Here is a 27,627-nt window from a genome sequence, read left to right on the forward strand (position 1 = left end):
AAAATCTATATCCCAGATTTTATATATGTGTCATATATATATATATATATATATATATATATATATATATATATATATATATATATATATATATACACACACACACACACACACACACACACACACACACACACACACACACACACACATACATGCGCATACACGGCCAAAAGTTAGGAATAATGTACAGATTTTGCTCTTATGGAAAGAAATTGGTACTTTTATTCACAAAAGTGGCATTCAACTGATCACAATATATAGTCAGGACATTAATAACATGAAAAATTACTATTACAGTTTGACCAAAAAATACAAATTCAGAACTTCTTAAAATACTTTACCTACTACTGCAATTCTTCCCATAAGGCTGCACCCCTGAGTCTTCTCTTTACTGTTGAACATGAAACTGGTGTTGAGCGGGTAGAATTCAATGAAGCTGTCAGCGGAGGACATGTGAGGCGTCTATTTCTCAAACTAGAGACTCTGATGTACTTATCCTCTTGTTTAGTTGTACATCTGGACTTCCACATATCTGTCTGTCCTTTGTCTTTTAAGACTGCAGTGTACAATATGAAATCTTCATTTTTGGGGGGAATTTAACAAGGACAGAAAGAGATGTGGAAGTCCAGATGTACAACTAAACAAGAGGAGAAGTACATCAGAGTCTCTAGTTTGAGAAACAGACGCCTCACATGTCCTCAGCTGACAGCTTCATTGAATTCTACCCGCTCAACACCAGTTTCATGTACAACAGTAAACAGAAGACTCAGGAGGTCTTATGGGAAGAATTGCAAAGAAAAAGCCACTTTTGAAACAGAAAAACTAAAAGAAAAGGTTAGAGTGGGAAAAGAAACACAGACATTGGACAACAGATAATTGGAAAAGAGTGATATGGATCTGAACCCCATTGAGCTTTTGTGGGATCAGCTAGACTGTAAGGTGTGTGAGAAGTGCCCGACAAGACAGTCACATCTATGGCAAGTGTGGGGTGAAATGTCACCCGAGTATCTGGACAAACTGACAGCTAGAATGCCAAGGTTCTGCAAAGATGTCATTGCTGCACATGGAGGATTTTTTAACTCTTTAAAGTAGTTTAAGAAATTCTGATTTTAATTTTTTTTTTTTTTTCAAATTGTAATAGTAATTGTTCACGTTATTAATGTCCTGACTATATATTGTGATCAGCTGAATGCCACTTTGGTGAATTAAAGTACCAATTTCTTTCCATAAGAGCAAAATCTGTACATTATTCTACAATTTTGGCCGCCATATAAAAATCATCATATATCAAAAATTTTATACATTTATTTTTTTTTTTTTATCCTTATTCATTGTTGTAAGAATCCAAAACAATAATTTTGACCAAATACAAGCATAAGTTTGTCACTGTTTTTAACTATTAAATCAGTCCAAAATGACCAGAACATAAAAAGAGGGTTGGAAATCAAACTTTTTCTCCTGTCAGACGATAAAACAGTCAAGAAAAATTATTTACACTTACATTGGAGGAATCAGAAAATGTAGTGATTTGGAGATGGGCTCATTTAACTTAGGCCAGTATGCAACTACCTAGCAACCACTCAGAATCAACTTGCAACTACATAGTAAAGCCCTAGAAACCACCCAGTACACACAAGCAACATGCTAAGAACCACTAAGAACACTTTGCAACTGCCCTGGCAAAAACAAACAAACAAATATCTAGCATGGGAGGTAGTGAATTTTTCACAGGCAAGTACCACTCACATTTTCTTAAAAAAATGTAAAAAACAAAAAAGTTTTCCTCTCTGAAGAGCACAAAGCACTGTCCTGAGGGTGCTACATGGTTCATGTCAGGTCATATTAGCTCTGATCTCATCAGCAAATCAGACAGCTTCTTCCCATCAGCTTATTTAAAACCCTATGAAGGCATCAGAAGGAAGCCAGCACCTTAAATACATCTCTCTCATCAAGCAAATCAAAAGTCTAATCCACGCTTTTAATGTGATTATAGTCAGGACGTCCATCACGCAAGGCTTTGATACAAAGTTAAAAGTCCTGATTAATTAATAAAGTGTTATTGTACAGAACACATCTCCCGTTTTTGTGGAGCCGACAGTTGTGTGTAAAATTAATTTCCCAGATTAGTCTGAAAATTAGCGTCTGCCTGTCTGTTCCCCATCCGCAGCAGCACACTTTAAATTGCTACAGTAATGGGGGTCAGAAAGGAGTCAATATTCTTTCTTTTTCTCTCCTGTGGAGACGGGAGGTGAGAAAACCTCATCACAGAGAAGATGAGAAGATGGTAGGTGAGGAAAGAGATGAAAAAGATGGAGGCAGTATCAGACAGGGGAGGGAGAGAGGAGGATAATTGTCTTCCCAAAAATTGCTGCATTCGTTTTTCAGCACGGCAGCCTTTTGATGACTCCTTTCTAAATAGGATGATTCAGATTTTGTAGAAAACGTGAAGTCTTTTTAAAGAGTAAGGGAGTGACTCAACAGGCCAGTTCTCCGTTGCCACTACATCTAGCATTAATGAATCATTTTCATGTGTTTTTTTTCCAATGCCTGGCATAAGTACTATTCTTATTGTTGTTTTGAATTCTGCTAACTAGAATTTTATCTAGCTAGCTTACATCAAGTAAATGAAGAAATTGAAGCTAGTCAGGGATGCGAATAAGTGGTTTAAAGGGATAGTAAATGATGAGAGATATGTAGGTGAACTAACCCTCATGTCATCCCAGATGTGTGACTTTCTTTCCTCTGCAGAACACAAACAAAGATGCTTAGAAGAATAACTCAGCTCTGTAAGTCTATACAATGCAAGTGAATGCAATAGGTGCCAACATGTTTACACAAGTGAAAGTGGAGGTTGATTGAACAGGGAGGAGAATTTATAGTAAATAGGACTTAAGTATTGATCTGTTTCTAACCCCCACCTATCATATAATTTCAGAAGACATTGACTTAACCACTGGAGTCGTATGGATTACTTTTATGCTGACGTATGTGATTTTTAGAGCTTCAAAACTTTGGTACTTATTCACTTGCATTGTATGGACCTTCTTCTAAAAATCTTAATTTGAGTTCAGCAGATGAAAGAAAGTCATACATATCTGGGATGGCATACAGGTGAGTAAATGATGAGAACTTTCATTTCTGGGTGTACTATCCCTTTAATGCCCCTATATATTGGTTATTTTGTGCAATAAGATTTTATCAATATTTAGCCTGTTTATTTGTTAATGCCACTTTATATTGGAGCCTTTCTTTTTTCGTTCTTTGTTAGTTTTGTGCGATAAGATGTTATAAATATTTAGCCTATTAATTTGTAGAATATCCACTAGTTTCAGTGTATAAGTGCTGCGCTTACTGTCTGTATATCCCTCTGACATGTGTCTGATCGGAGTTCATGTGAACATAACGTAGGTTAATAACACATTATTATTCTTAACACCAACTAGTTGACTAGTAGTTCAGACAACCCACTGACTATTCAATAATGAAAATGATTAGTTTTGCACATCACTAATTATAACTGAGCATTTAAAGGGGTAAAGAAATGAGGAATCAAATTTCCCTTGATCTTTTGACATATAATAGGTCATTGTAGTATAAAAACATACTGTAAAGGCCAAAGTATACTTCGGGTGTTTGTGTTGCGGATTACTCTGTGCAAAGTATGTGTCATGCAAATTGCATCATCAGCACAGATGCGTGGCTTGACCGCGCACCACCTATATTTTCTTGACTACCGTACGCAGTCCTCGGCTGGGTTCGTCAAACGCTTTCCTATTAGTTTGTGATCAGAAAAGTATAATCAGAAAGGAAACATGGTCGACCAAGTGTGAGGCGATCTGGATAACGCAAAAACGAAGTAAACCTTGGGGCGGCTGTGGCTCAGGTGGTAGAGCGGGTTGGCCACTAATCGCAGGGTTGGCGGATCGATTCCTGGCCCACATGACTCCACATGCCGAAGTGTCCTTGGGCAAGACACTGAACCCCAAATTGCTCCCAATGGCAGGCTAGGACCTTGCATGGCAGCTCTGCCGTCATTGGTGTAGGAGTGTGTGTGTGTGTGTGTGAGAGACTCATTCACCCATTCTCAAACACACAGTGTAAACAGCTAGTTTGGAATTTGTGGAACTTGTGGCTTTACAAGGACTAAATGCATCTGCATATGACTGCCTCTTCAGCAAGACATTACAGTTTATTTTTCATCTTTGTACCCTTGGCCCTGCCCACAGGTAATCAGTCAGTCACACAGGTGAAGAGGAGAGAGGGCCTATTTTGGGAGATTCATCTACACTTTTAATGGGACTTACACAAGATTTAAATGTTTTTCTACATAAACATGCACTAGACGAATGTCCTTGATCATTATCATGCATCTAGCTTTTAAAAGATGCAATTTCAAGTTAGAAAAGCTGCACAGTTTCTTGCTGTTTTGAAGGCATGCTAGATCATTTTGCACACAACTGTGCCATATTTAACTAAATATGGCACAGTATTTATGCACTAAATGGACATCTTTGATAGTTTTGATGTATTTCTGGCTGTGTGAGCCATGTTTTAAGCTCAACTTTTAAAACTTTATCTCATCCAGCTGCTGCCACTGACTGGGAGAATCATCAATGCTTTTATTATCACCCGAAACAAGCTATTTAAGACATTTTATTGTGACAATTATTTTGCCCCATCAATGACTATGCGTTTACGCAAAACTTTTACTCGAATGATGTCGCGGAGATAATTAATTTCCACAGAGCTGTAATTGTATAGATGATGATTCATAGTGAAAAAGTTTAATAGCAAATTTTTATATAATTTAAGGAATTTTAAATTAGTTGATCTTGTCAAAACGGCGCTGGCATATAATGGCCATTCTGAAATATGGCCAGTCATTGCATTGGAACATAAGCATCTACCTGAATGGCAACATAATACCAATAACACACAGCCAACAGAGAATTCAATTACACCGTCATATTTCCATCCAAGGCTGTTCGAGTTGATTAATGTGAAGTAATGTTATGTCTTTGGGAATTTGCAGGATTTGTCTTTACGTATGTTTTTCTCCGTTTCTTAGCGCTGATCTACACATCAAGCATTTATGTTACATATCTCACTAGAGCGTGAATGGCTCTTACGTTTAATACAATTTATTAATTCAAGAAATACATCGCAAAAGCAGGTTACTTTACCTGTGGACAACCCCCAGCATTGTTTCCTCTCACATGCATTGCTGCAATGGCTGTCTTGTGCGCAATTTCAGAAACTCCCTCTAGATGGCAGCAGTTATTCGTGGATCCGATATTACAAAAACAATATCCGATTAAAAAAAAATGCTTCAATATCCGAAAAAATATCGGAAAATCCGATTACTGGTTGATCTCTTGTTAAAAACTCTACTGGACCTGACCCAAAACTGTAAGTACACAAGTTCATTCACAAATACTTCAAATGTCATGACTGTTTTATAGTTATTGTACCGCTGTGCTTGAGTGAACAATTTAATGTATTCGGATGCAATGTATTGGGTGTACGTTATGTGTAAACCCTGAAGTTTAGTTTTATAATATTGTGGAGCTTGTTGTTAATTTTCTTTCGACTGAGTTTCAAATATGGCTGTAATGGAGGAACTGCACAATGTTAGCCAATCAAACCAGTGGGCATATACATTGAATTCTTAAAGGGCTAGAAAGCTTAAAACCAAGTATTTCAGACAGAATGTACCTGACGCTGCCAAGATTGCTCTTCCTCTCCTGCTCTTCTTTCCGTGCCCTAATCTGCTCTTGAGCCAATGACATCTCCTCCTCCATATTGGAGACCTCCTCCTTGGCTCTCCGTCGGTTCTCCTGAAAGGGGGACCAAAAAAGTGAGTCAGAACAAGACAGAAAGCCTGGGAGATAAATAGATGTACATTTTAAGGAGGGTGTGTTTACCTGTCTACTCTTGTTTGCATGTTTGATACTGTAGAACATAGGCCCCAGCTCTGCCAGCCACTCGCCGTCCACTGCCGTTACACACTGCATGTACTCCTGAAATAAACACACATACATTTCAGTAAATCGCATCTCAAGTTTAGTAAAAATTATACTTATATAGTAGCAGTATTATAAACAGGGCTGTAAATTAATCAATTGCAAATGCTCACGTTACTGTACTTCACTACTTTTTCCCAAGAATTGTAAGTAGTTTAAAAAAAAATTATATTTTTACTTTTACTTGAGTCAATTTTAAGTGCTGTAATTGTACTGCACTATTATTGACTGTGTCATGCGAGTTTAACTTGCTCAAGCCAGATCTCAGCATTAATCCTGCCTCTAATTTGAGGAAACATATCGAGGTAAATTTCATATTTCTGCTTACTAAATTCTGTGTCTATAATGTAGCCTGTAATTTATCTATCACAGAGATTATTGGGCTGCTGTGAGAGATTAATGCTATGTTATCAATAGGGCTGGGCAATAAAATTATCCAGATGTTTCTGGGGAAAAAAGAGAGATGTCCTCGATCAAAATTGAGTAGTTTTCTATATTTAGCCTATATTCCACATATAGAACAGGTGTGTTCATTACATCAATCGCGATAGCAAGAGCTCCACTGGTTGGTTGATCTAGACGTAATGAAAAAGATTTACTGTTTATTTCCTGATGTCTGTAGCTGCACGCTGTTTGATTGACAGGCAGCTAATGTTTGAGCGCTGTTGCATTTGGGCATAAATTATCAAATACACTTTATAATTCTGCCAATGCCCATCTTGATGAGGATTCAATGTAAACGCAGTCGTTTATGTCCAAAGTGAATGTAAACAGTGGGACAAAAAGCGTATTTGCATCAAAATGTTGGACATGAAGTGTACATGTACCGGTAACCGAATTAAGCACTGTCTAGTAGGCTATATATCATATAATGGATATTAATCAAACAACAGTAACAAGGAAATGAGAAAACCACTCTGTGCTGTTGGACGAATAACTTGAATAGCTTTAGAAATATTAATGTAATAGAATAAAACAGTGACATTTTTAATAAAACTGACCCCTGATTGGTATAATAAATTACCAGGAAAGTAGAGATGATCAAATAATTTATAATTATGCTTAGCCTTTATAAAGATAGAAAAGTATCAACATTTGCAGAGCAAAACTTCAGCAGAACATTCCACCAGTCACAAACTTTGGATAATTGTGCATCATGCATGAGAATGAGAACACAACTATTTCTGGGCTTAAAAGATACAATAACTAAATCAATTGGAAACATAGTATTTCAAAAGGAGGACAATGTGGTCCTGTGCTACTTTAAGAAATAATTTACACAAAATTGAAAATTCTCTCATCATTAACTCACCCTCATACCATCTGTCTATGACTTTCTTCAGAACACAAATGAAGATTATTAGAAGAATATTTCAGCTTTGTAGGTCTGGGAGTGGTGGTGGCGTAGTGGGCTAAACCACATAACTGTTAATCAGAAGGTCACTGGTTTGATCCCCACGGCAACCACCATTGTGTCCTTGAGCAAGGCACTTAACTCCAGGTTGCTCTTGGGGGATTGTCCCTGTAATAAGTGCACTGTAAGTCGCTTTGGATAAAGCGTCTGCCAAATGCATAAATGTAAATGCAATTCAATGTAAGTGAAGGAGTGCCAAAATGTTGACGCTCAAAAAGCACATGAAAGCAATACATACAAATCCAGTGGTTTAATCCATGACTATAGAATTGATATGACCGGTGTGGGTGAGAAACAGATCAATATTCAATTACATGTTTGCTAGAAATTATTCTCTCTGCCCAGTAGATGGTGATATGCATGAAGAAAGTGAACCACCAATAACACAAGAAGAAAGTGGAAGTGGAGATTGACCGAGCAGGGAGGAAAATTAATAGTAAAAAAGGAATTAAATACTGATCTGTTTCTCACCACATCTATCATATTGCTTCTGAAGACATGGATTAAACCACTAGAGGCACATGGATTAAGACCACTTTTATCCTGATTTAGGTGATTTGTGGAGCTTCAATATTTTAGCACCGATTCACTTTCATTGTATGGACCAAAAGAGCTGAATTATTCTTCTAATAATATTAATTTGTGTTCTCCAGAAGAAACTCAAACACATCTGGGATGGCATGAGGGTGAGTAAATGATGAGACAATTTGAATTTTTGTGTGAATTATTCCTTTTTAAGCGTGACATAGCCCCTGTACCAAACAACTTTTCCCACACCTGCTCTACCGCCTCTATTGTGCAGGACATAACGTGCCAAGTGATCCTGCTTATTTAGCATTGTTTGAACATGTTTTATGCACAACAATAACGTTCTGTCGCCATTAAGGGAATTTAGAATTGTAAAATCATTTTAAATTGTAATGTATGAAACAGTGTATTGAAAATAACTTTTTAATCTTTTCATTTCTGTTATCATGTCTCCCTTTTATTTTTTGGAATCAGATTGATGTAGTGTTTATCATAGATAAGTGATGTATTTTAAAAGTTGGCATAGAGTGTTCATTATAATGGGGCATATGTTTTGCAACTCGGTACTCAATACTCACGAGTACTTTTATATGAGCTACTCTTTTACTCTTGAGTAGTTTTTAGGAGCGCTACTTTTACTCTACTCACACAACATTTTTTGAGAAGTAACAGTACTTCTAATTGAGTTTGATTTTTCAGTACTCTTTCCACCCCTGATTATAAATTAGTAAATATTCTAAATAGGGCTGACTTATGTGTTACCATTAAAGCTGGAGTTTCGCTTACTGCCCACTGCTGGAAGCAGGTGGTACTTCAAGCTTAAATTGCTGCAATGGTAGGAATATTACTGTCCGGGAATATGATTGCATTAATGTTTTTAAACACGTTATTTTTTTTTTATTGATTTCAATAAATCCTTAAGTCTCATAATAATACTAGTTTCATGCTAGTTCCTTGTTTCATGACATGTGAGAGTGAGAGCGCTAAGACAGAGATATTTTGGGAGCATCTCATTTAAATCTCAGTTGCAAAACATTTTGTGACTTCATTTCAGAGTATCAGTTGTTTTAAACTGTCCGTTTCAATGAGTCTGTTCTAATCTCTGATTCATCGATTCGTTTGCGTCATGACTCAAATCTCAGCATGGCATTTTACATGCTTTAAAATGTTTAAATTAAAAATACATTTAGGCCGTAATATGTGTCATATATCAAGTGACATTCAAGGGCTAAAAGTGAGGAGGAGGAGGAAGTACCTTTGTGGTCATGACCAGCTCATGGTAGATAATGTAGTCTGGGGTGTAGCCCATCCCAAACAAAGAACTGGTAGGATGCAGATGACAGGGCATCCCTGTTCTCACATTCACATACTCTCCTATTCCCTAAACACATAGAAACACAGGTCGGAAATAGTCAAATTGCTTTATGAAATCTTGCTTAGATTTTGACAATGTAACACTGGAATCAAAGTTCATCTGCCAGTCTCTGGCTTTTTACCTTTAATTTAGCAGCCTGGTGGAAGTATGCAGCACAAATGCACTTCCTGATCACATCCCAGTCAGAGCCGCTGGAGATCAGGTTCATTTTCTGCTGCACCATAATGTCTTTGAGCTGAGCTCGCACCTCACGCACCTGTGATGCACACAGTTAGTCAGTACATGAGCAATGAGACCAGTTAGATAGAGACAAATAAACAAAATAAGCTTTCTCAAAATCACAAAGCAGTACCTTGCGCATGGCTTTAGTGTGGATGAAGTGATCGTTACACCAGATACTGGAGTAATTGTTGTTCTTCCACTGCAGGTAAACATTGAGGTAGGTCAGGTGATCACTCTCAGGCACTGAGAACTTCTCTCTCACCTGGTCGCTCTCCTCTTCTCGACCCTGGATAAGAGCAGCAGTTTAAAACACAAAACAGCACCCACATGCACAGCTAGTCAAGATTTCCAAGGATTTTAAAAACTCAGACTCAAAAATGCTGCATGTTAAATAAACCTGAACCTAACACGTACATGAGACCGTATGGCTCGACTCTAACCAGTCGGAACGGTATCGTCAGATTTTAAGACCGAACCAGACCCGAAATAGCACACTCTTTATAATTTCTTCTCTTAGCAAATACTGTTGAAATGGACTGTCGTTTAACACGTTAATTTCTGCAATTAATATTTTTTAACACGTTAACAAGAATTAACCCAATTAATGAAGTATGATTTTTCCTTGTGTTCATTACTTTAAAATATTTATTAAACTAGACTGACTAGATTTTTTTTATATACTTTGCAAAATTGCTGTTTGATCTAAATGATGGTCCTCCCGATAAAAACAATCAACAAAAAACTCAATTTTAGAGCAAATACAGAAATATTGAGAGATGTATATCTAATATCGTCAAAAGGCTGAAATGTAATTTTTCAGCTGCATCACCCAGCCCGATAAACCTATTTGGTACCTTTGGTCTGTAGAAGATGGATGGCACTGACAGCATGGAGACAATGATGAGGATGTCAGCACTGCAGCCCATGTCACATGACACAATCAGCATTTTAGACAGAGCCGGATCCAGAGGAAACTCCACCATGAGCCGCCCAGTGGGAGTCAGAACACCTGAGACAGAAATGAGAGTAGCGAGAGCATCCTCAAATACCGTCAGAAATCAAATGGGATTAGAAAGCACCTGTTTTCAAAACTGTTGACAGTAGGAAAACCATTCAACTCCTTATTCAAATAAAAAAAATTTGCAGCTCAGATTCCAAAGACTACATGACAGACTAAGAAGATTAGAGTGCAGTGATAAGCAGAGCATATACTCTTGGCAGGTAAGCCATAATCAGAAATATTTTGTTGTGAACACAGGATGGGCGCTAGAAGGAAAAGTGCCCCACATTAAAATCCCCTGAAAATCTCCCTCCGAAATATGCAGGAAATTAGAATAAGATCCCTTTCTGGTCACACAATAGAGGCTTTTACTTTAGTTGCTCCTGCAGAACTTAGAGTAAGAACTTCAGTAAGAACTAAATACTTCACTGCAGCACCTCGGTGAAATTCACAGGCCTTAATCTACTCTAGAATGCAAGTTACCTTCGAAAGAGTTTTTCCCAATCAAGTCAAACACATCCAAACAATAGCAGGTCATTTTACCATGACCCAAAGCTAACTACAATGCAAAACTCCTAAACAATGTTTAGTATACTTAAGAGAAGGTTAATCTAAAAATGAAAAATCTAGTGGTTTTATTCTTTGAAACATTGTTTTAAAATTGCATCTTTTTTTCATGGTATGGAAAACCAGAGACTAACTTGCTGCCTAATATCTCATTTTGTTTTCCACCAAAAAATTAAGTAATACAGGTTTGGAACAAAATATAAATTGTTAGGTAAATTATGAGAATTTTCATTTTCGCAGGAAACAGCCCTTAAATAAGAGATTGTGGCTGAGGCTTCTCACCTGTGTTGTCCAGAGCACCCAAAATCCACAGCTGGTACATGGAGTTCAGCATGTTGTCTTCAGGTGGAGGGTCCATGAAGTGAAAGAGCAGAAGTTCTTGCACTCCCAGAGACTTCAGCAGCAGGACAACATTGGACAGGTTGGTACGCTGGATCTCTGGAATAGTGGAGGTCAGCATTTCATTCTTGAAGGCACTTTGAGTGTATAACCTGAGGTAAACAGAAAAACAGGAGATGAAGTTGAGTGAAGGTATGTTTTTGTCCAAACCAGCCATGATTTTGACAAGTGACCAAACATTTGGATTTCTATTTCTGTCGTGTTTCACTGTAGACAGGTGTTCCCAGTGAACTCTGAATATAATTGTATAGAAAACAATAAATATGTTTTAATTATCTGTGATTTTACCACATTACAGCATCATTTTACTTTAAGCATGGACAGGCTAATTATTTGACACTGGAAATGTGTTGCTACTTGGTATAATGGGCTGGTCACAATGGATTTTGTGTTCCATTCAGGCATGAGCACATGCATATTATTTTCATATTTCGCTGTGTAGTAAAATTCAAGTTTGGTGAATGCGTACAGCAAAAAGACGACTGACCAATGGAAGATCTAAAAGTCACAGACTGAACTCCTGGCTGAAATGAAGGAAACCCTTGGTCTTGTTCTATATAATACAAATAGGGTTTGAAACTTTTTGGCTCACAATGTGGCTAGTAGTTTCCAATGTCACTAGCCACTCAACATTTTCACTAGCCAAAATCCCCCACATAGCAAAAAGTAATAAAGGTTACTGGAAACGGTTACTGCATGCATTTGTTTGGACATTATTTGAACTAGTATGATATTAGTTAAGCAGTCATGGACAGTTAGAATTGGAGGAAAATCTGTTAATAATTTGTCCATGATTCATGGAAGTTTTAATCCCTTCATTCTAAATTGAAAGTTTACCATTGTTCTACACTTGTTTGAAAGTGGCATTTGTTATGATAAGGCCATTACTGAGGCAAGACCATGGATGGCTCCTCATTACTATGGATAGGTTAATGTAGATAGTCTTTTCTAAAAAAAAATTGCATTTGTTGTAAACATTTAAAAAACAAAAAAAAAAAAAAAAAAAACACTAATAGCCTAAATGCATTTAGAAACCTTTAAATAAAAACTTTGTTGCAATAATAAAATAAAAAAAAAGTATAATAGATTCACTATAATAGATTGAATCTATACAAGTTCCCAGTTAGTGCTGGAAAAACACAACAAATTTTTAGTAAAACATTACCAAATACCAAAACATTTAAGTAAGGATGATGATGATGATGTGTATTTTGAAAACTGATCATGTGTATTATTTGTTTCGTAAGTACTTTTTATAATGAAGGGGATGTTTAGCACTTTGAGTTCCTTCAGATCTTATTCACAGTAACACTGTCTTTTATTTTAATGGGAATGACAAAGAGGCTGTGGATAGACCGTCTCTTCAATGGCATGAAAGTTATTAAGCTGTGAAAAGCTCCTAGATCACATCAAATTTTCCACAACTCGGGTTGTCTGGAGTTTTTGTCTACTGGGTGTTCTTGAAGACATTTTTTCAATGTTTTATTGGCAGAACGATCCAAAAACCCTTTAAACTGCAGTACAGTCCCTTGACGAGGCTGTTAGTCTTATCCCTCACAGCCTAGTTGTCATTCCCATCCAAAGATGACGCTGCTGTGAATAAGGTCTATATAGCTTTCTACTTGAATGTTCTCTGTAGAATTAAAATAGCTCACATAAGTTTTATGGTCTATGACGACAACCCTGATATCAAGTAAACCTCAACTAAATAACACAAGTTTCACTCAGGAACATGCTAACCATGTGTCCACTGGTGTGTCGGTCCACTGATTTCAATTAATTCCGATGAGAATCCTCCTCACGAGCATGGAGCTCGGCTCCAAATGGAATGAATTGAAAATGCTTGCTTCACTCACAACGTGCCAGTGGTCACCCAGGATATAATGAGGTGCAGTGGCGGTTTGTGCGAATGCACGCTTCATTCACCCTGCACAGATGCGCGTTTAAGTTATGAGAGCGGCTCAGAGTTGTCTGATATTCTTAGAATTGTCAATGCAGGAAAAACCCTGAAAAGGTCACCCGACAAATTGGATGGTAAGATTGAGGGAGTTAACTTTATTTTACCTTACAATTTAAGCTAAATTAAAGGGGTCATGATATAAGGAATAAAATGTTCCTTGTTCTTTTGACATAGAGTTCATAGTGTATTTTAATAGTACAAAGTTTCAGAACTCTTCACTGCAAATAGAACATTTGTTGTCTTTCAAAACGACTCGTTCTCTACTTCCTCCAGATTGCGATGTCATTGTGGCTGGGTTTTCTTCAATGTAGTGTATGCACATTTTGGGATTTTGGATAAAAACTGCTTGTTGTATACACCAAAATCTCCAAAATGCATTAAAAACCTATACACTCTCTTGAGGTGGATACATTTTTATTCGATAAGAAGAAATGCGCATAAATTATGGAAACACGTTTACAGAATAAACTCCTATTGAATTTATTAAGCATATAAGATGTGCATCAAAAAGGGATGTGCACGGTCACCGTTTTCAACATTCGGTTAAACACGAGGTTTCACGAACGGTTAATCAGTTTTTGGTCTGGAATAAAGAATGTTTAATGCAATGGAATTTCCTCAAACACTACTAAAAATAGCAGCATATAAAAGTGTGCAGTAAGCTTAGCCTAAATAGCACAATACATACACTGATGGCCAAAAGTTTGGAATAATGTACAGATTTTACTCTAATGGAAAGAAATTGGTACTTTTATTTTCTAGCTGTCAGTTTGTCCAGATACTCAGGTGACATTTCACCCCACACTTCCTGTAGCACTTGCCATAGATGTGACTGTCTTGTCGGGCACTTCTCACACACCTTACAGTCTAGCTGATCCCACAAAAGCTCAATGGGGTTCAGATCCATAACACTCTTTTCCAATTATCTGTTGTCCAATGTCTGTGTTTCTTTGCCCACTCTAACGTTTTCTTTTTGATTTTCTGTTTCAAAAATGGCTTTTTCTTTGCAATTCTTCCCATAAGACCTCCTGAGTCTTCTCTTTACCGTTATACATGAAACTGGTGTTGAGCGGGTAGAATTCAATGAAGCTGTCAGCTGAGGACATGTGAGGTGTATATTTCTCAAACTAGAGGCTATGATGTACTTATCCTCTTGTTTAGTTGTACATCTGGCCTTCCACATCTCTTTCTGTCCTTGTTAGAGACAGTTGTCCTTTGTCTTTGAAGACTGTAGTGGACACCTTTGTATGACATTTTCTTTTATGAAAAAAAAACAGTTTGTGTAGCCTTCATTCTTCAAACAATGATTGACTGAAGATTTTAAGTTGGAGAAAGATGTTTATTTTTTGCCATTTTTGACCTTAAGACATGCATCTATTGCATAATGTGGTAACTCAAAAACAAACACAAAGACAATGTTAAGCTTCATTTAACAAGACAAATAGCTTTCAACTGTGTTTGATATAATGGCAAGTGATTTTCCACTACTAAATTAGCAATTTAGCATGATTATTCATGGATAAGGTGTTAGTGTGATGGCTGCTGGAAATGGGGCCTCTCTAGATTTGATAAAAAATTACTTTTTTCAAATAGTGCTGGTGCTGTTTTTTACATCGGTAATGTCCTGACTATACTTGTGATCAGTTGAATGCCACTTTGGTGAATTAAAGTACCAATTTCCTTCTGAAACAGCAAAATCTGTACATTATTCCAAACTTTTGGCCGTCAGTGTAGACCTTCAAATGATAAAATCTCATAAAGTCAAACAAAAATAATCAAACTGTCACTGCCCGTACATCCACTCTGCCCGGGCAGGTTCATATTTCCATGAAGCAGGGAACACAAGTATAGTCACTTGTGTGTTACACTGCTGCAGTTAAATAGATATTTCGGGGTGCTTTGATTTTTAAATGGTTTGAAATCAAATGCTATTGAACTGGTCTACTTATTGTACATAAATATGCATACCAGACCAAAAGAGAAAAAAAACACTGTCTTACCGTTTATAAAGCGCTGAAACTTTACTCAGTGAAAAACAAACATCCTGACAGCAGTCTCCTTGGCGATCATGATTTAAAGATCAATAACACCTCCTATAGTGGCATCTAGTGCTCTGCGCATGCGTTAAGCCCTAGGAAGTGTAATCGAGCTTGAAATCATGATCGTGTTTAGAGACTGAATTGGCAAGATGTACAGTGAAAAGGAGTTATATTTTAGTCTGTTTTCACCCAAAACTGACTGGATTACTTCAGAAGACATTGATTAAACCACTGGAGACAAATGGATTGCTTTATGTTGCTTTTATTAAATTTTTGGAGCTTCAAAAGGCCTGGCCACAATTCATTTGCATTGAATGGACCAACAGAACTGAAATATTCTTCTAAAAATTTTTGTTGTGTTCTGCAGATGAAAGAAAGTCATCCACATCTGGGAGTAAATTATGAGAGAATTTTAATTTTTGGTTAAATTCTCCCTTTAATGGTGAAGGAAATGCATTGCACATGTTTGTTAGACCTCAAGAATGAAGTTTAGGAAGTATACTCTGTTTAGAATTTAATCCTATATAAGGTGTGTGACCTTTTCGTATCTCACTTGTATTCCTAGTGGACATTTGACTTTTCTAGAGATTCATATTTAAGTTTCTGACAATGCGTTTCTTCCTGGTTTTTGCACTACTGCTTCAAGTTCTGTGCCGATCGGTCTGCGCAGTGCTGCATGAAATGGATGTTCGACAGTATGTTCGACTTCAACAGAGTAATGGAATAAAATAAAGAAAGCTAGGCTAGATATACAGTAAGCTACCATTTAAAAGCTCACTACCTCTATCCTTTCAAAGAGCAAGAGAGCAGCTCACAACAAGCAATTTCCAAAAAAATTTGAGCATCTTTATATATCACAGCTCCCCTTGCTTCTCCATAGAGAAAGATCTGAGAGAACAACAGATTTGTACAGCTAATCAACTAAATAGATAATCCCTCTGAAGATGGCATGAAGAGGGACCTCTGGGAAGTTCTGTAGTACAGTGTGGGCATTCATGCATATCAGCAGAGTCCTACTGGCACTTGTGAAGGTGTCTTAATCACATACGCAACTCACACTCCACCGTAGTATAAAGCACTGGGGTGAACAGAATTGCGTGATGCACAGATTTGTGATTAAGGATTCATGCAACTAACAACACTCAAAAGCTGCCAGAAACGCTCACATGGAGGCAAAACCATCCCTTGTGTTAATTTTCCTTTGTGTACTAAGGAAACAGCAGGATAGAGTGTCACTGCATCTTTGAGGGTGTGCAGATTTGAAGGTGGTAATGGTCAAAAAGCCCAGAGGAGACAGAGTTGTAAACACAAATTAAACTGTGAAATCCTCTGGAGATTACCATCCTGTCCCCCTCCTGCAGTCACTCTGCCTTACTGATAGATGCTTTAAAAAAAAAAAAAAAAAAAAAAAGAGCGACTGGCAAGCATATCATAAAGAGCAGAATGAAGATCTGACTGAAGCTCTAGTGCACAATTGAACACAATACTCATGTATATCTTTCTCCATTTGCAAAGAGAAAAGACTAATACTAATGACTTGGGGGCTATGATGTTTGAACTACCAAGGAATCTCCCTCCTTAGTGTTAGCTGCAAGGTGCTGAGCAGGATCATCTCAAACTGCTTGAGCCGTTACCCAGAGCAGGTCCTAGGCAACTACCAAAGCAGCTGTTGGAGATGCTACGAGTATAACGTTACTGTACACCAACTGTACGTCAATTTCAAGATGACTGCTATGACTCCGCAGATAGGACCTTCCTGTACCAAACACTGGGATAGTTGGGAGTTCCAGCAAAGCTCATCCGGCTGGTGAGAATGATGTTGAACAACTCGAAGAGCAAGGTGAAGGAATAGGGCAGATGCTCAAGGGAATTCAGCTTGAACCGAGGACTGAAACATGGTGACTCATTATCATGTGTGCTCTTCAAGCTCACGCTCGAGAGAATAATTGAGGCATCAAAATCAGCCACAGCGGCATGAGGAGTTTTGTGACACAATGCTGGCCTTCAGGTGAACACATGGAAGACGAAATAAAAGCTGATGTAATGGGATGGTGTGGGAGCAGACAACAACCTAACAGGAGGCAGGCAGGACTTTCCTTGAATCCCTGATGACGGAATCAAACGAGAGCTTGGCAGAGATCAAGAAACGCAGCTACTTAAGTGTCCTCCACCTAATGAAATCTAGGTCACTCTCCCGGAAAACACCAAGAAGACCATCTACCGAACAGTCATCTGACCCATGGTCACCTACGGCTGCGAGACATGGGTGCTGGCACAGAAAGCAGAAGAACTCCTGAACACCTAGGAGAGAAAGATCTTGCCGAAAGTGTATGGTCCAGTACAGATCAATGGCGTGTACAGACTAACAGCGAGTTAGTTCACTTTCACAGAGATCCCTGCATCATGGCGGAAGTCAAGAAAGCCCCCTTACGCTGGCTTGGCCATCTAGGGCACATGCCAGAGGATAGAGGAGCTCGCCAGGTCTTCGGGCACAAGACCCAATGAAGGCAGCTTCCAGGACATCAGAGGAAGCACTGGCTGAATGACGTGGAAATGGATCTCCGGAAGCTGGGAGTCCGTGGCTGGAGACTCAGAGCACTAGACTGGTCTGAATGGAAGAATGTAGTGCAGCAGGCCAAGTCCCTTCATGGGCTGTAGTGCCGTGGAGAAGAATGAAAGTAGGGACCATTCACACGAATGCCTTTTGCGTCAGTTTTTCAATGTAAATTGCAAGATGGATATTTGACCGTTGCGCTCCATCTTGCTGCTTTTCAGTGTTTCGCGCAGGAGCACCACTTTGTTAAGACAGTGTATCCAGTTAAAAGAACCAGTCTAACTTTCTTTTGAGGAATATAAAAGACCCCAAACGTCTGTGTTCCGCAAAGGAAAGTTATACGAGTTTGGAATGACATGAGGGTGAGTAAATTATGAGAGAATAACATTTTTGGGGTTTCTTTAACACATGAAAGTTTTCAGTCTAAACTAGGGACGTAAATGTAGGCGTCACAATTGTGAATCAGTTTAATTATATGTTTAATTTCAATAAAAAAAAAAGTCAAAATCGATTGATCAATTTGTTCAAAGTGATCACTAAAAGATGTTCCCAGGTCGGCAGTTAGACACAGAGAGCAGTAGCTCTCAAAAAGACGAAAAGTTCGATTCTGGCTCATGTCCTGACCTTCCCGCTTTATTTATTGTCTTCTCTGAAAACTTTTTATAACTTAAAATGACAAAGGTTGATGCAAAATAGATTTCATCAAATGATGTGTTGTTTATGGCTCCAATATGTCACCAATCTCACAGTTTTACAATTAAAAAACTCTCCCTTACAGTCCAATAATTGTCAAATGCTTTGCAAATGAGTTCGATTGACACATAAAAAAAAAAAACATGAAATATTGAATTTCACTAAAATTGTCATTATGTGAGAAGAAAAAAAAAAATTTGCAAAATCTCTAGAAACAACTGAATGCTACCTTCGGTTCGTGATGGAGATTTGTGGTGTTTAATTTTGGAAAATGACTGCTCATTATCCAGTTTATTAAAAGAATACTAGCCAATTAAATTAATAAATAAACATGAAATTATTAGCTTAGTTGTTGAGATTGCAGAGTGATCCGAGTATAGACATGTATACAGTACACTGTATATAGAGAGACAATAAGTAGGAAATATGACTCAATACCCAGATGACCAGTCTGATATCACATACTCCCTGGATGTGTGGTTGTCATTAAGAAATATACGCACAATATATGACCAATAAGAATGAAGTAGTCCAGAGAGCCATGTAATAAAAGGCAAGAACATGAAATGTTACAAAATGCCTGTGAAATGTAATTCTATTATTTTTCTCTCTCCTCTGTTGCATTGTAAAATCACACACTTCGTACTGCGCAGTTACGGATGTTGACATTCTGGCTTTCTCTAACCTGAAACATTGTCCTGGCCCTGTTCTGCCAGCTCTGCCAGCCCGCTGGTTGGCATTGGCTTGACTGATGGGGTATACCTGCAGGGCATCCATGCCAATGCGAGGATTGAAAACCTAAAACAACACAGAAAATTACACTTCTGTTAGTATCAGATGTTCTAGATCCATTCCCCTGCTGGTAATTTATACATGTAAATACAGCTCGTTTATGATGGAAAAGTTGGAACTTTACCTTTAGTTTGCAGTAACCTGAATCCACCACAAACATGATGCCGTCCACGGTCAGAGATGTCTCAGCAATGTTTGTAGCAACTATACATTTCCTCACTCCATCAGGAGCCTGTCAATGAACATAAAGATTTAGTTCACACATCTTGATATGCTGGTCTAGGAGATCTAATGCTAACAGTGGCCCATAAAGATGAATGTTTACTGAAGGGTGAGGGTCAAAATCCCCTGTCTCTTCAGATATATCAATACATATATATATATATATCTCCATTTATATCCATATCTATCTGTATTCTGTTGCTTAACTTCTTTAATAAAGTGATGAATTAACTATATGCGTGATCACATAATCAATTCTATTTTCTTATGCATAACTGAAATATACTTTGAATCATATGTGTGTTGAATGCTAACTAGTCTCTTTTAGGAACATTCCAGAGTCTTTCTCTCTGTCCTGCACGTAGGCTGAAGGTCTTTTGGGGATAAGCTTATCTGCGATGCTCTCCAGCCCCTGAGAATGCGTTAAACATAGGTTCCAGATGTATTCTGTGTTTGATTGTTACCTTTCCATGACTAATTATATGGTTTAAAGTCCTATGTAATAATACCTGAATAGTAGAAGTGTGATTTTCTCTTATTATTTCTTTAGGGAAGAAATGTATGTTATTTCTACCCCTCTCCTCTGCCCGAGGAGTGAATATTTTATCTCTCTGTTTTGGTTTAAATGGCCTGATAACATTGTGCTCTGGCTCTCTTGTGCCCAGAGAAGAACTGTCGCTCGTCAGTGTTTTGTGTGTGCGTTTGACTTTCTACCCAGGTTTTGAACCCAGGGATGCACACCAGGCCGACTCAAAGACGCCCCGCGACCATCTGCGAGGTCACTTCAGATGTAAATCTCGGGCTCGGACGACAAGTGCGCTGATTAATGTTGATAGGCTGCATAGCTGTCTATATGTTGTGACTTTATGGTCTTTTAGCCAATCAGGAGTAAAATAATGGAATGTACGTCCTTGCAAATGGTATAATTGATGTAAGATTTTGTGTAAGGTACGAGTTGGCTTTCGATCAACTCGTGAGACTTTGCCGCTGGCTCTACCAATTTCACTGCAGACTATACTTCAGTAAATTTTTGATTCTTTAATTGAACTTCTCGACTCCTGGTCTTCTTTTTCCATATCTGGTCCGGGTCATAACTGTTATACCCCTAACATTACCTTCTGGAAGATTTTGGCCTGCAGGTCAGAGGGAAGCTGGGAGTAGATGGGCAGCACTGCCAGGGGCGGAGAATTCTCTAGATCCTCCAATCGCTCTACAATCTGATCTGATGTCACCTGCAGTAGGACAAACATTACAATTGTGACACACAATGGCTCCATTGACCAGGGGTTTTCAAACTGCTGTCCGGGGACCCAAAAAATAAAATTGAAAAAATCATTGAAAAAAAAAAAAAAAGATAAAAAAATATTTTTACAAAAAGTGCAACATTTTGCCTTTATATTATCTTTATTATTTAACTCACACATAATAAATGGGTATTTATACATGCAAATATGAAACCGGCATTATATTTAAGGAAAGGGGTCCCTGTCAAGGAGATCACCACCATTCGGTGGGTCTGCGGATATTGTTGGCTTTTGTATGACAAATTTCTTATGTTACTGATTTTGTCGCTTTGGACAAAAGCTAAACGTAAACGTGAAATGTAAATGTCCTTGGCAACAAAGTTTGAAAACAAGTCACTTATTTCACACCAGCCTAAAAGAATTTTGGTTTCAATACAACTTTGTCAATATTTTTCTTCATCTGTGGTTTTCAGTCGATTACGACAGCAGGTATTTAAATTGTATGCTGTATGATATAAATATGATATGTAATACGATATAAAAATAATATGAAAGTTTAGATTATATTTTATCTAGTGTTTATGCTGCCCACACATGTTGCTCACATATTATTGTAGCCCAGTTTGTGCTGAATACAGTGTTATCTGATTTTAGCCATTAATCAACTAAGCAACTGAAAAAAGCACAAATGTCAAAACTTCTCCAGGGCCCAAAACACCCTCAGACCCCAGAGGGTTAACTCACCACTCAGTTTGTAAAACATTTTGAAGAATACATTTTACAGCTTACAATGGTAGCCTAGCAGGAAAAAGTGCTTTTTAAACCCAAAAGTTTGCATGTCATGGTAAAACTTCAGAATCAGTGTTTTTAAAAGTAATTTTTTATGTTTTAAATAGTAGTATTTTGGGTTAAGCAAGTTTGCTTCAATGGCTTCCATTATAAGCATATATCTACATATATTTTTCACTTGTTGAATTTACTGTCTGTACTAATCAACAGCATGCCACTATTTAACAAGGAATATTGCTTTAAGACTAGAGATAGACCAGTATATCGGCCAGGACAATTAATCATCCAATTATTGGCCATTTTGTGATTGTTCACTTGGCTGATAAACAAAAGTGTTAACTTTCCTTTGTGTCCAAAATTCTGACTTTCTTCCCCAGTTTCTTTGATACGGAGTATCAACTTGGAATTGAATTATATGTATAGGAATTGAATTATATGTATAGTGATTTAATTCATAAAGTCAAATGCATAACCAAAGAATGTTCTCACCTCAATGTCCTCCTGACCAGGCATGAAGATGAGGATGTCACCAGTCATCCCACTGAGATGTATCTGTAAGGCCTGTTTCACAGACGCCTCCACATAATCCTCTTGAGGAGTCTGAATCACACCAACATTCAGTCTCATTGTACAGCTGCGAACATACAAACTATCTTAAACTTAACTAAAGACGCTATTAACACCTCACCTTACTGAACAAGATATCGACTGGGAACGTCCTGCCAGGAATGTGGAAAATAGGAACGTTGCCGAAGAATGCCGCAAATTTGTCAGAGTCCATGGTGGCAGAGGTGACAATGAGCTTCAAGTCTGAGCGTCTAGACACCACCTAAACAAACAAAAGAAATGATTTTAAAAATGAGGTTGAAAATGAGTAGTCGGTACAAAATTCAAGCCAACGATCCACATGTAATTGTGAATCTCTTATTCAGTTCCATTTTGTAAAAGTACTAGGCGTTGAATGATTTTCTTGACATTTGGTTCAGTTAACAGTTCTTGAACATCTGCTTACTTCTGCTATTTAAAATCAGTGGTACAAAGAAAACATATAGACATCAAATCTTTCTACTTCAATGTCTTCACTGTTTTAATGCAGCAACAAATATTTAATCTGAATGATTTACAAAAAAGACTCTTATAAGTAGGGATGGAACGATACCATTTTTTCTCTTCCGATTTGATTACGATACCTGAACATTCAGTATCAGCTGATACCGTTCCGATACCGGTGTTGTTTTTTTCTTAATGAGTTTAGAACATCTATAATTCACTGTATGGAACTGATTGGGAGTACTCTTTGTGGAAAGAAACAAAAACCTCTAACAATCCATGATGTATTATAAAATAGTAAAACAATAAACAATTATTTAAGAGCATATGCAAAACGTTGTTAACTAGTCTGCAGGATGTAGCAGCAAAAATAACAGTAATTTCAACTGAGACCTGCAGCTATATTATGCCATACTCAAGTAAATATTGACGGGTTGTAAATTATTTTAAACAGAATATTTAAGAGGAATCATTCTTTTATTCCATTGCCATCGATTTACAAATGGATCAACAAACCAACTAAATCTACTGTGATAAAATAAGTATCCCGTATCCTATTCAATTATCTATCATGCAAAAGTAGCTGAGGACATTGACAGCTCTCACCTCTCGCAGCAACCCAAAGAGCACATCAGTGTTGAGTGAGCGCTCGTGGGCTTCATCCATGATAACGGCACTGTAGTGGTCCAGGTCTGACTCCCGCAGAGACTCTCTCAGGAGAATCCCATCAGTCATGTACTTAATTACTGTCTTCTCTGATGTGCAGTCCTCAAAACGGATAGCATAACCAACCTGGGGTCGGTTACACAAACATAGCCATTAAATTAAGACTTCATCTAACAATTAGTCTGACTAGCTAAAGACACAAGAGACAGCCTGTTGCATAAAACAAGCTCACTTGTCTTTAGTAAGACAGTCTAATTCACATTGCACACAGCACGGCTTAAAAAAATGGCAGAGAGTGGACGGTCAACACAATTTTCCTTCGCTGATATTTTTAAAAGAATGCAATGCTTCAAAATCTTAATGAACAAATTTAGTGATTCTAACATATATAATAAAAAAAAAAAACTTAAGGAATTGTGTTACCATCATAGAAGTCAAGGTCTTCAACAAAGTCTCAACTCAAGCCCCTTTTAGCACTTAACTGAAGTCCCCACTAGCTCAGCTGACAGTAATTTTCCATGGCAACATAAAATGCACACAAAAGTTTGCCACGGTGTCTGCTGTCTTACATTTCGGTCTTAAATTATTCCGATCGAAGTTTTTAAGCAACTCACTGAAATTAAGACCAAAACTAACTTGTAAGACTAATCTAAAATTAGCCCTGGGATAAACATCAAATAAGCCTAACATATGTGCTCAAACCCTTCTTAAAGGGATATTTCACCCAAAAATACAAATTCTGTCAACGATTACTCACCCTTATGTTGCATCTCTTTATTCCGTAGAATGTAGAAAGATATGTTAGGCAGAATGTTAGCCTCAGTCACTATTCATTTTCATTGCATTTTTTATCCATACAATGAAAGTGAAGTGACCAAGGCTAACATTCTGCCTAACATATCCTTCTGTATTCCACAAAAGATAGAAAGCCATATGTTGGGAGCAACATGAGAGTGAGGTGATTTTCATATTTAATTTATGCCACAGCCTCTGAAGTCTTCAGTTAAAAAATATAAGCAAGTCTTCCCAAATCCAGCAGGTGGCAGAAGGTTTCTTGATTTTTCAGCACCAAGATTGACAATGCTCGTAAAGGCATTCTTAATACTCCCATCTCATCTGCTTCTCATCTTTGTATTTGAGATTTCTCTGGCAACTCTTTCTCAAATTTCTCCTCACTTGACCTGGTTTCTCTTGGTAATGAGGTATCACAAATGAAAGCTACCACTTCCATAGTTGATCCTATTCCATCTTGTTTGTTTAAATCATGTTTCGCCTCTTTGTGTCCTGTTGTCTTGAGTATAATATATGACTCCCTGTGCTCTGGTGTTGTGCCAGCAGCATTTAAAACTGCCACTTTAACCCCTGTACATAAAAAGACTAACTGGGGTTTGGACAATCTTAACAACTTTCATCCTATTTCTAATCTTTCCTTTCTTGCAAAAAATGTTGAACAAACTGTGGCTTCTCAATTATATACTCATCTCACTGTAAACAATCTTTTTGAGCCCCTTCAATCTGGCTTTCACAAACTCCACAGCACTGAAACGGAATTAGTGAAGTTCACAAATGACTTATTAATGACATCGGACTCTGGCTGTCTTTCGATTCTGATCCTCCTTGATCTCAGTGCCACTTTTAACACTGTAGATCATTCTCTTTTACTCACACGTCTTGAGACAGTCTTTGGTGTTACTGATACTGCATTAAACTGGTTCAAGTATTATCTGTCAGATCATCTGCAGTTTGTTTCCTTGGGTGGATGTAGGTCCAAAGTTGGTTTGGTTAAATGTGGTGTTCCTCAGGGTTCAATTTTGGGGCTCTTACTTTTTAGCATTTACATGTTTCCCCTTGGTAAGAGCTAAAGATCTCTCGGCCTTAATTATCATTTAATTTATCATTTAAGTCTCAACTGAGACTGAGGTAATACTCATTAGTTCACCCCACCAGCTTCGTAAAGCTGGTTCTTTAACCTTGAATATGGATTGCTCTGCTCTGGAGTTTCAAACAAAATTTTAAGATTTGGGGGTGATATTTGATGCAAATTAACATTTGATCCTCATGTCAAGAATTCTGTTAAAACATCATTCTTCCATCCCAGAAACATTGCAAGACTACGCCCCATGTTTTCTTTCTCGGTGGCTAAAAAACTGATCAGTACTTTTGTATTTTCTCGTATTGATTATGGCAATGCTTTACTTGTCGGAGTTTCTAAATTTACTTTAAATAAACTGCAGTATGTGCAAATCAGTTTTTTTAACTGTTCCTTCTACTCGTCTACGTTCTATGGGTGACAGGGCGTTCTCTTCTTTTGCTCCAAAACTGTGGAATTCTCTTCCCTCTGAGTTTAGACATGCTGAATATTTTAGTATTTTTAAATCTTCTCTTAAAACTCACTTTTTTAGGGTTGCTTTCTGTGATTATGTGATTTATTATTGTATTATGTAAAAATGTTTCTAATTGCATGTTTTCGTGTATTAATGTATTTTTTGTATCTTGTAAAGTGCTTTGAGATGGAACTTCTGAAGGCGCTATATAAAATAAGTTTTATTATTATTACCTCTGTAAGTCCATACAATGCAAGAGATTGGGTACCAACTCCAAAAAGTATAGAAAACAGCATAAAAGTAATCCAAATGGCTCCAGTGGATAAATCCATACCTTTTTAAGTGATATGATAGGTGTGGGTTACAAAAAGATAAATATAGAAGTTCATTTTTGTATACAATTCTCCTCCCCGCCCAGTGTGGCAATATGCATCAAAAACACAAGTAGAATGTGAAAGTGGAGATTGATAGTTGTAGAGTATGAACGGAAAATCATGAACTCATTAATTCTGAATGCAATGCACACAGTTTTACTAAGGGTCCTAAAAACCCACACTCTGATCCTCCCCATCTAAATCACCGGGTATTGCCAGCGAGTCTGGGAGTTAGAATGTTTTCTTGACGTTTTTACAACCCAAAGAGCCTCTCCAGAGACACTCGTGATATCGCCATCTACACACCGAAAATCTATACACACACACACACGTTCCTACCATTTAAAACCCAGAAATGGCTTATTTTTAAGGAAATATGTTTTATTCCCGTATGCTTGGGTATTTCTGCTGTTGTATCAAACTAGTTAAGATTGTTTAGTTGTGTAGTTAAACTCTGAGGGCTTATATAAAGAGTCTAAGAGTACCAAATACAAGTTTCTTGGTATCAAATTAAACCTTACGACTCGCCCTAGCTGAATATATATATAAGGTTACATTAAAATGTATTCTGCTATGTTTTACCATCTTTTGAGTGATTCAAACCACATCCGGACCCTGTTGTAAATTAGGCAAATGACGAGCCTTGACAAGACAAAGGGAACCATCTCGTGCCAAAACTGAGGAGCCTCATTGGGTCATTCCTCCCAAAGGAGGTGTGACCTCCCTACCTTAAAAGTCAGGATCTGGTGTTGAATCGCTCTCTTTTGTCTCTCTTGGCTCTCTTGCTCTCTTGCTCTCTTCTCTCGTCTTCTTGTCCTTACATCTCTCTCTTACACTTCTCTCTTGCTTTCTCTTCTGAACCTCTTCAAGTTTTCTTCAACTTCTCTTCAAACTCTCGTCAGACATGTCTTTTGTTTTATTTGGCGTTTATCTCAGTCTTTTTCTTGTCTTCGGACAAAGCTCAACACTCTACATTTTTGGAGCAGTCCGATATCCTCCGGGTGAAAGGACTCTCTCTCAGTTTCAACCGTTACTCCTAAGATGCTTTGAACTTCCCGCGAGCGATCCACGCTCCGGAAGCACCAACAGAAATCCTCCAGCTCACGGACGCAACGAGGACATTCACGCACACACGCAGTCTTGTTCAGCGACACAAAGGTCCATTTTGCAAGTATTATTCCATCTAAATTCAAATGCGTTAAAGTGTGTAATTCCCTTGCTGGCTCTTAAGGTTTAACTGTTGCAACAAGTTTGCTATCCCTGTAATCTCTTTATTTTCCTTCCTGTTTACTTTGTTTGTTCTATGTTAAATGTGTTCTATGTTTGTTAAGTGTAGTGATATATCCTAGTTCCTTGTATTAAACCCAATTATACGCTTGATTACTGTGTTTG

General features: G+C 37.7%; 1 protein-coding gene across 3 annotated transcripts in view; it reads right to left on the bottom strand.

Moving 5' to 3' along the window:
* The window catches only part of LOC127646525 (pre-mRNA-splicing factor ATP-dependent RNA helicase PRP16-like), a 39,805-nt gene that overhangs the window by 1,856 nt on the left and 10,322 nt on the right, over positions 1-27,627 (bottom strand). For all 3 annotated transcript variants that reach the window (XM_052130267.1, XM_052130277.1, XM_052130285.1), the window contains 13 exons: positions 23,478-23,663; positions 22,510-22,650; positions 22,311-22,421; positions 20,904-21,020; positions 19,691-19,798; positions 19,460-19,572; positions 11,412-11,620; positions 10,417-10,571; positions 9,693-9,848; positions 9,462-9,596; positions 9,221-9,346; positions 5,925-6,020; positions 5,716-5,837 (listed from right to left, as the gene is read on the bottom strand). In XM_052130267.1, the coding sequence (XP_051986227.1) occupies positions 5,716-5,837; positions 5,925-6,020; positions 9,221-9,346; positions 9,462-9,596; positions 9,693-9,848; positions 10,417-10,571; positions 11,412-11,620; positions 19,460-19,572; positions 19,691-19,798; positions 20,904-21,020; positions 22,311-22,421; positions 22,510-22,650; positions 23,478-23,663 (1,775 nt within the window). The remainder of the gene's footprint in view (positions 1-5,715; positions 5,838-5,924; positions 6,021-9,220; positions 9,347-9,461; positions 9,597-9,692; positions 9,849-10,416; positions 10,572-11,411; positions 11,621-19,459; positions 19,573-19,690; positions 19,799-20,903; positions 21,021-22,310; positions 22,422-22,509; positions 22,651-23,477; positions 23,664-27,627) is intronic.

The sequence above is a fragment of the Xyrauchen texanus genome, chromosome 1 (assembly GCF_025860055.1).
Source record: "Xyrauchen texanus isolate HMW12.3.18 chromosome 1, RBS_HiC_50CHRs, whole genome shotgun sequence".
In the NCBI taxonomy this organism is placed as follows: domain Eukaryota; kingdom Metazoa; phylum Chordata; class Actinopteri; order Cypriniformes; family Catostomidae; genus Xyrauchen; species Xyrauchen texanus.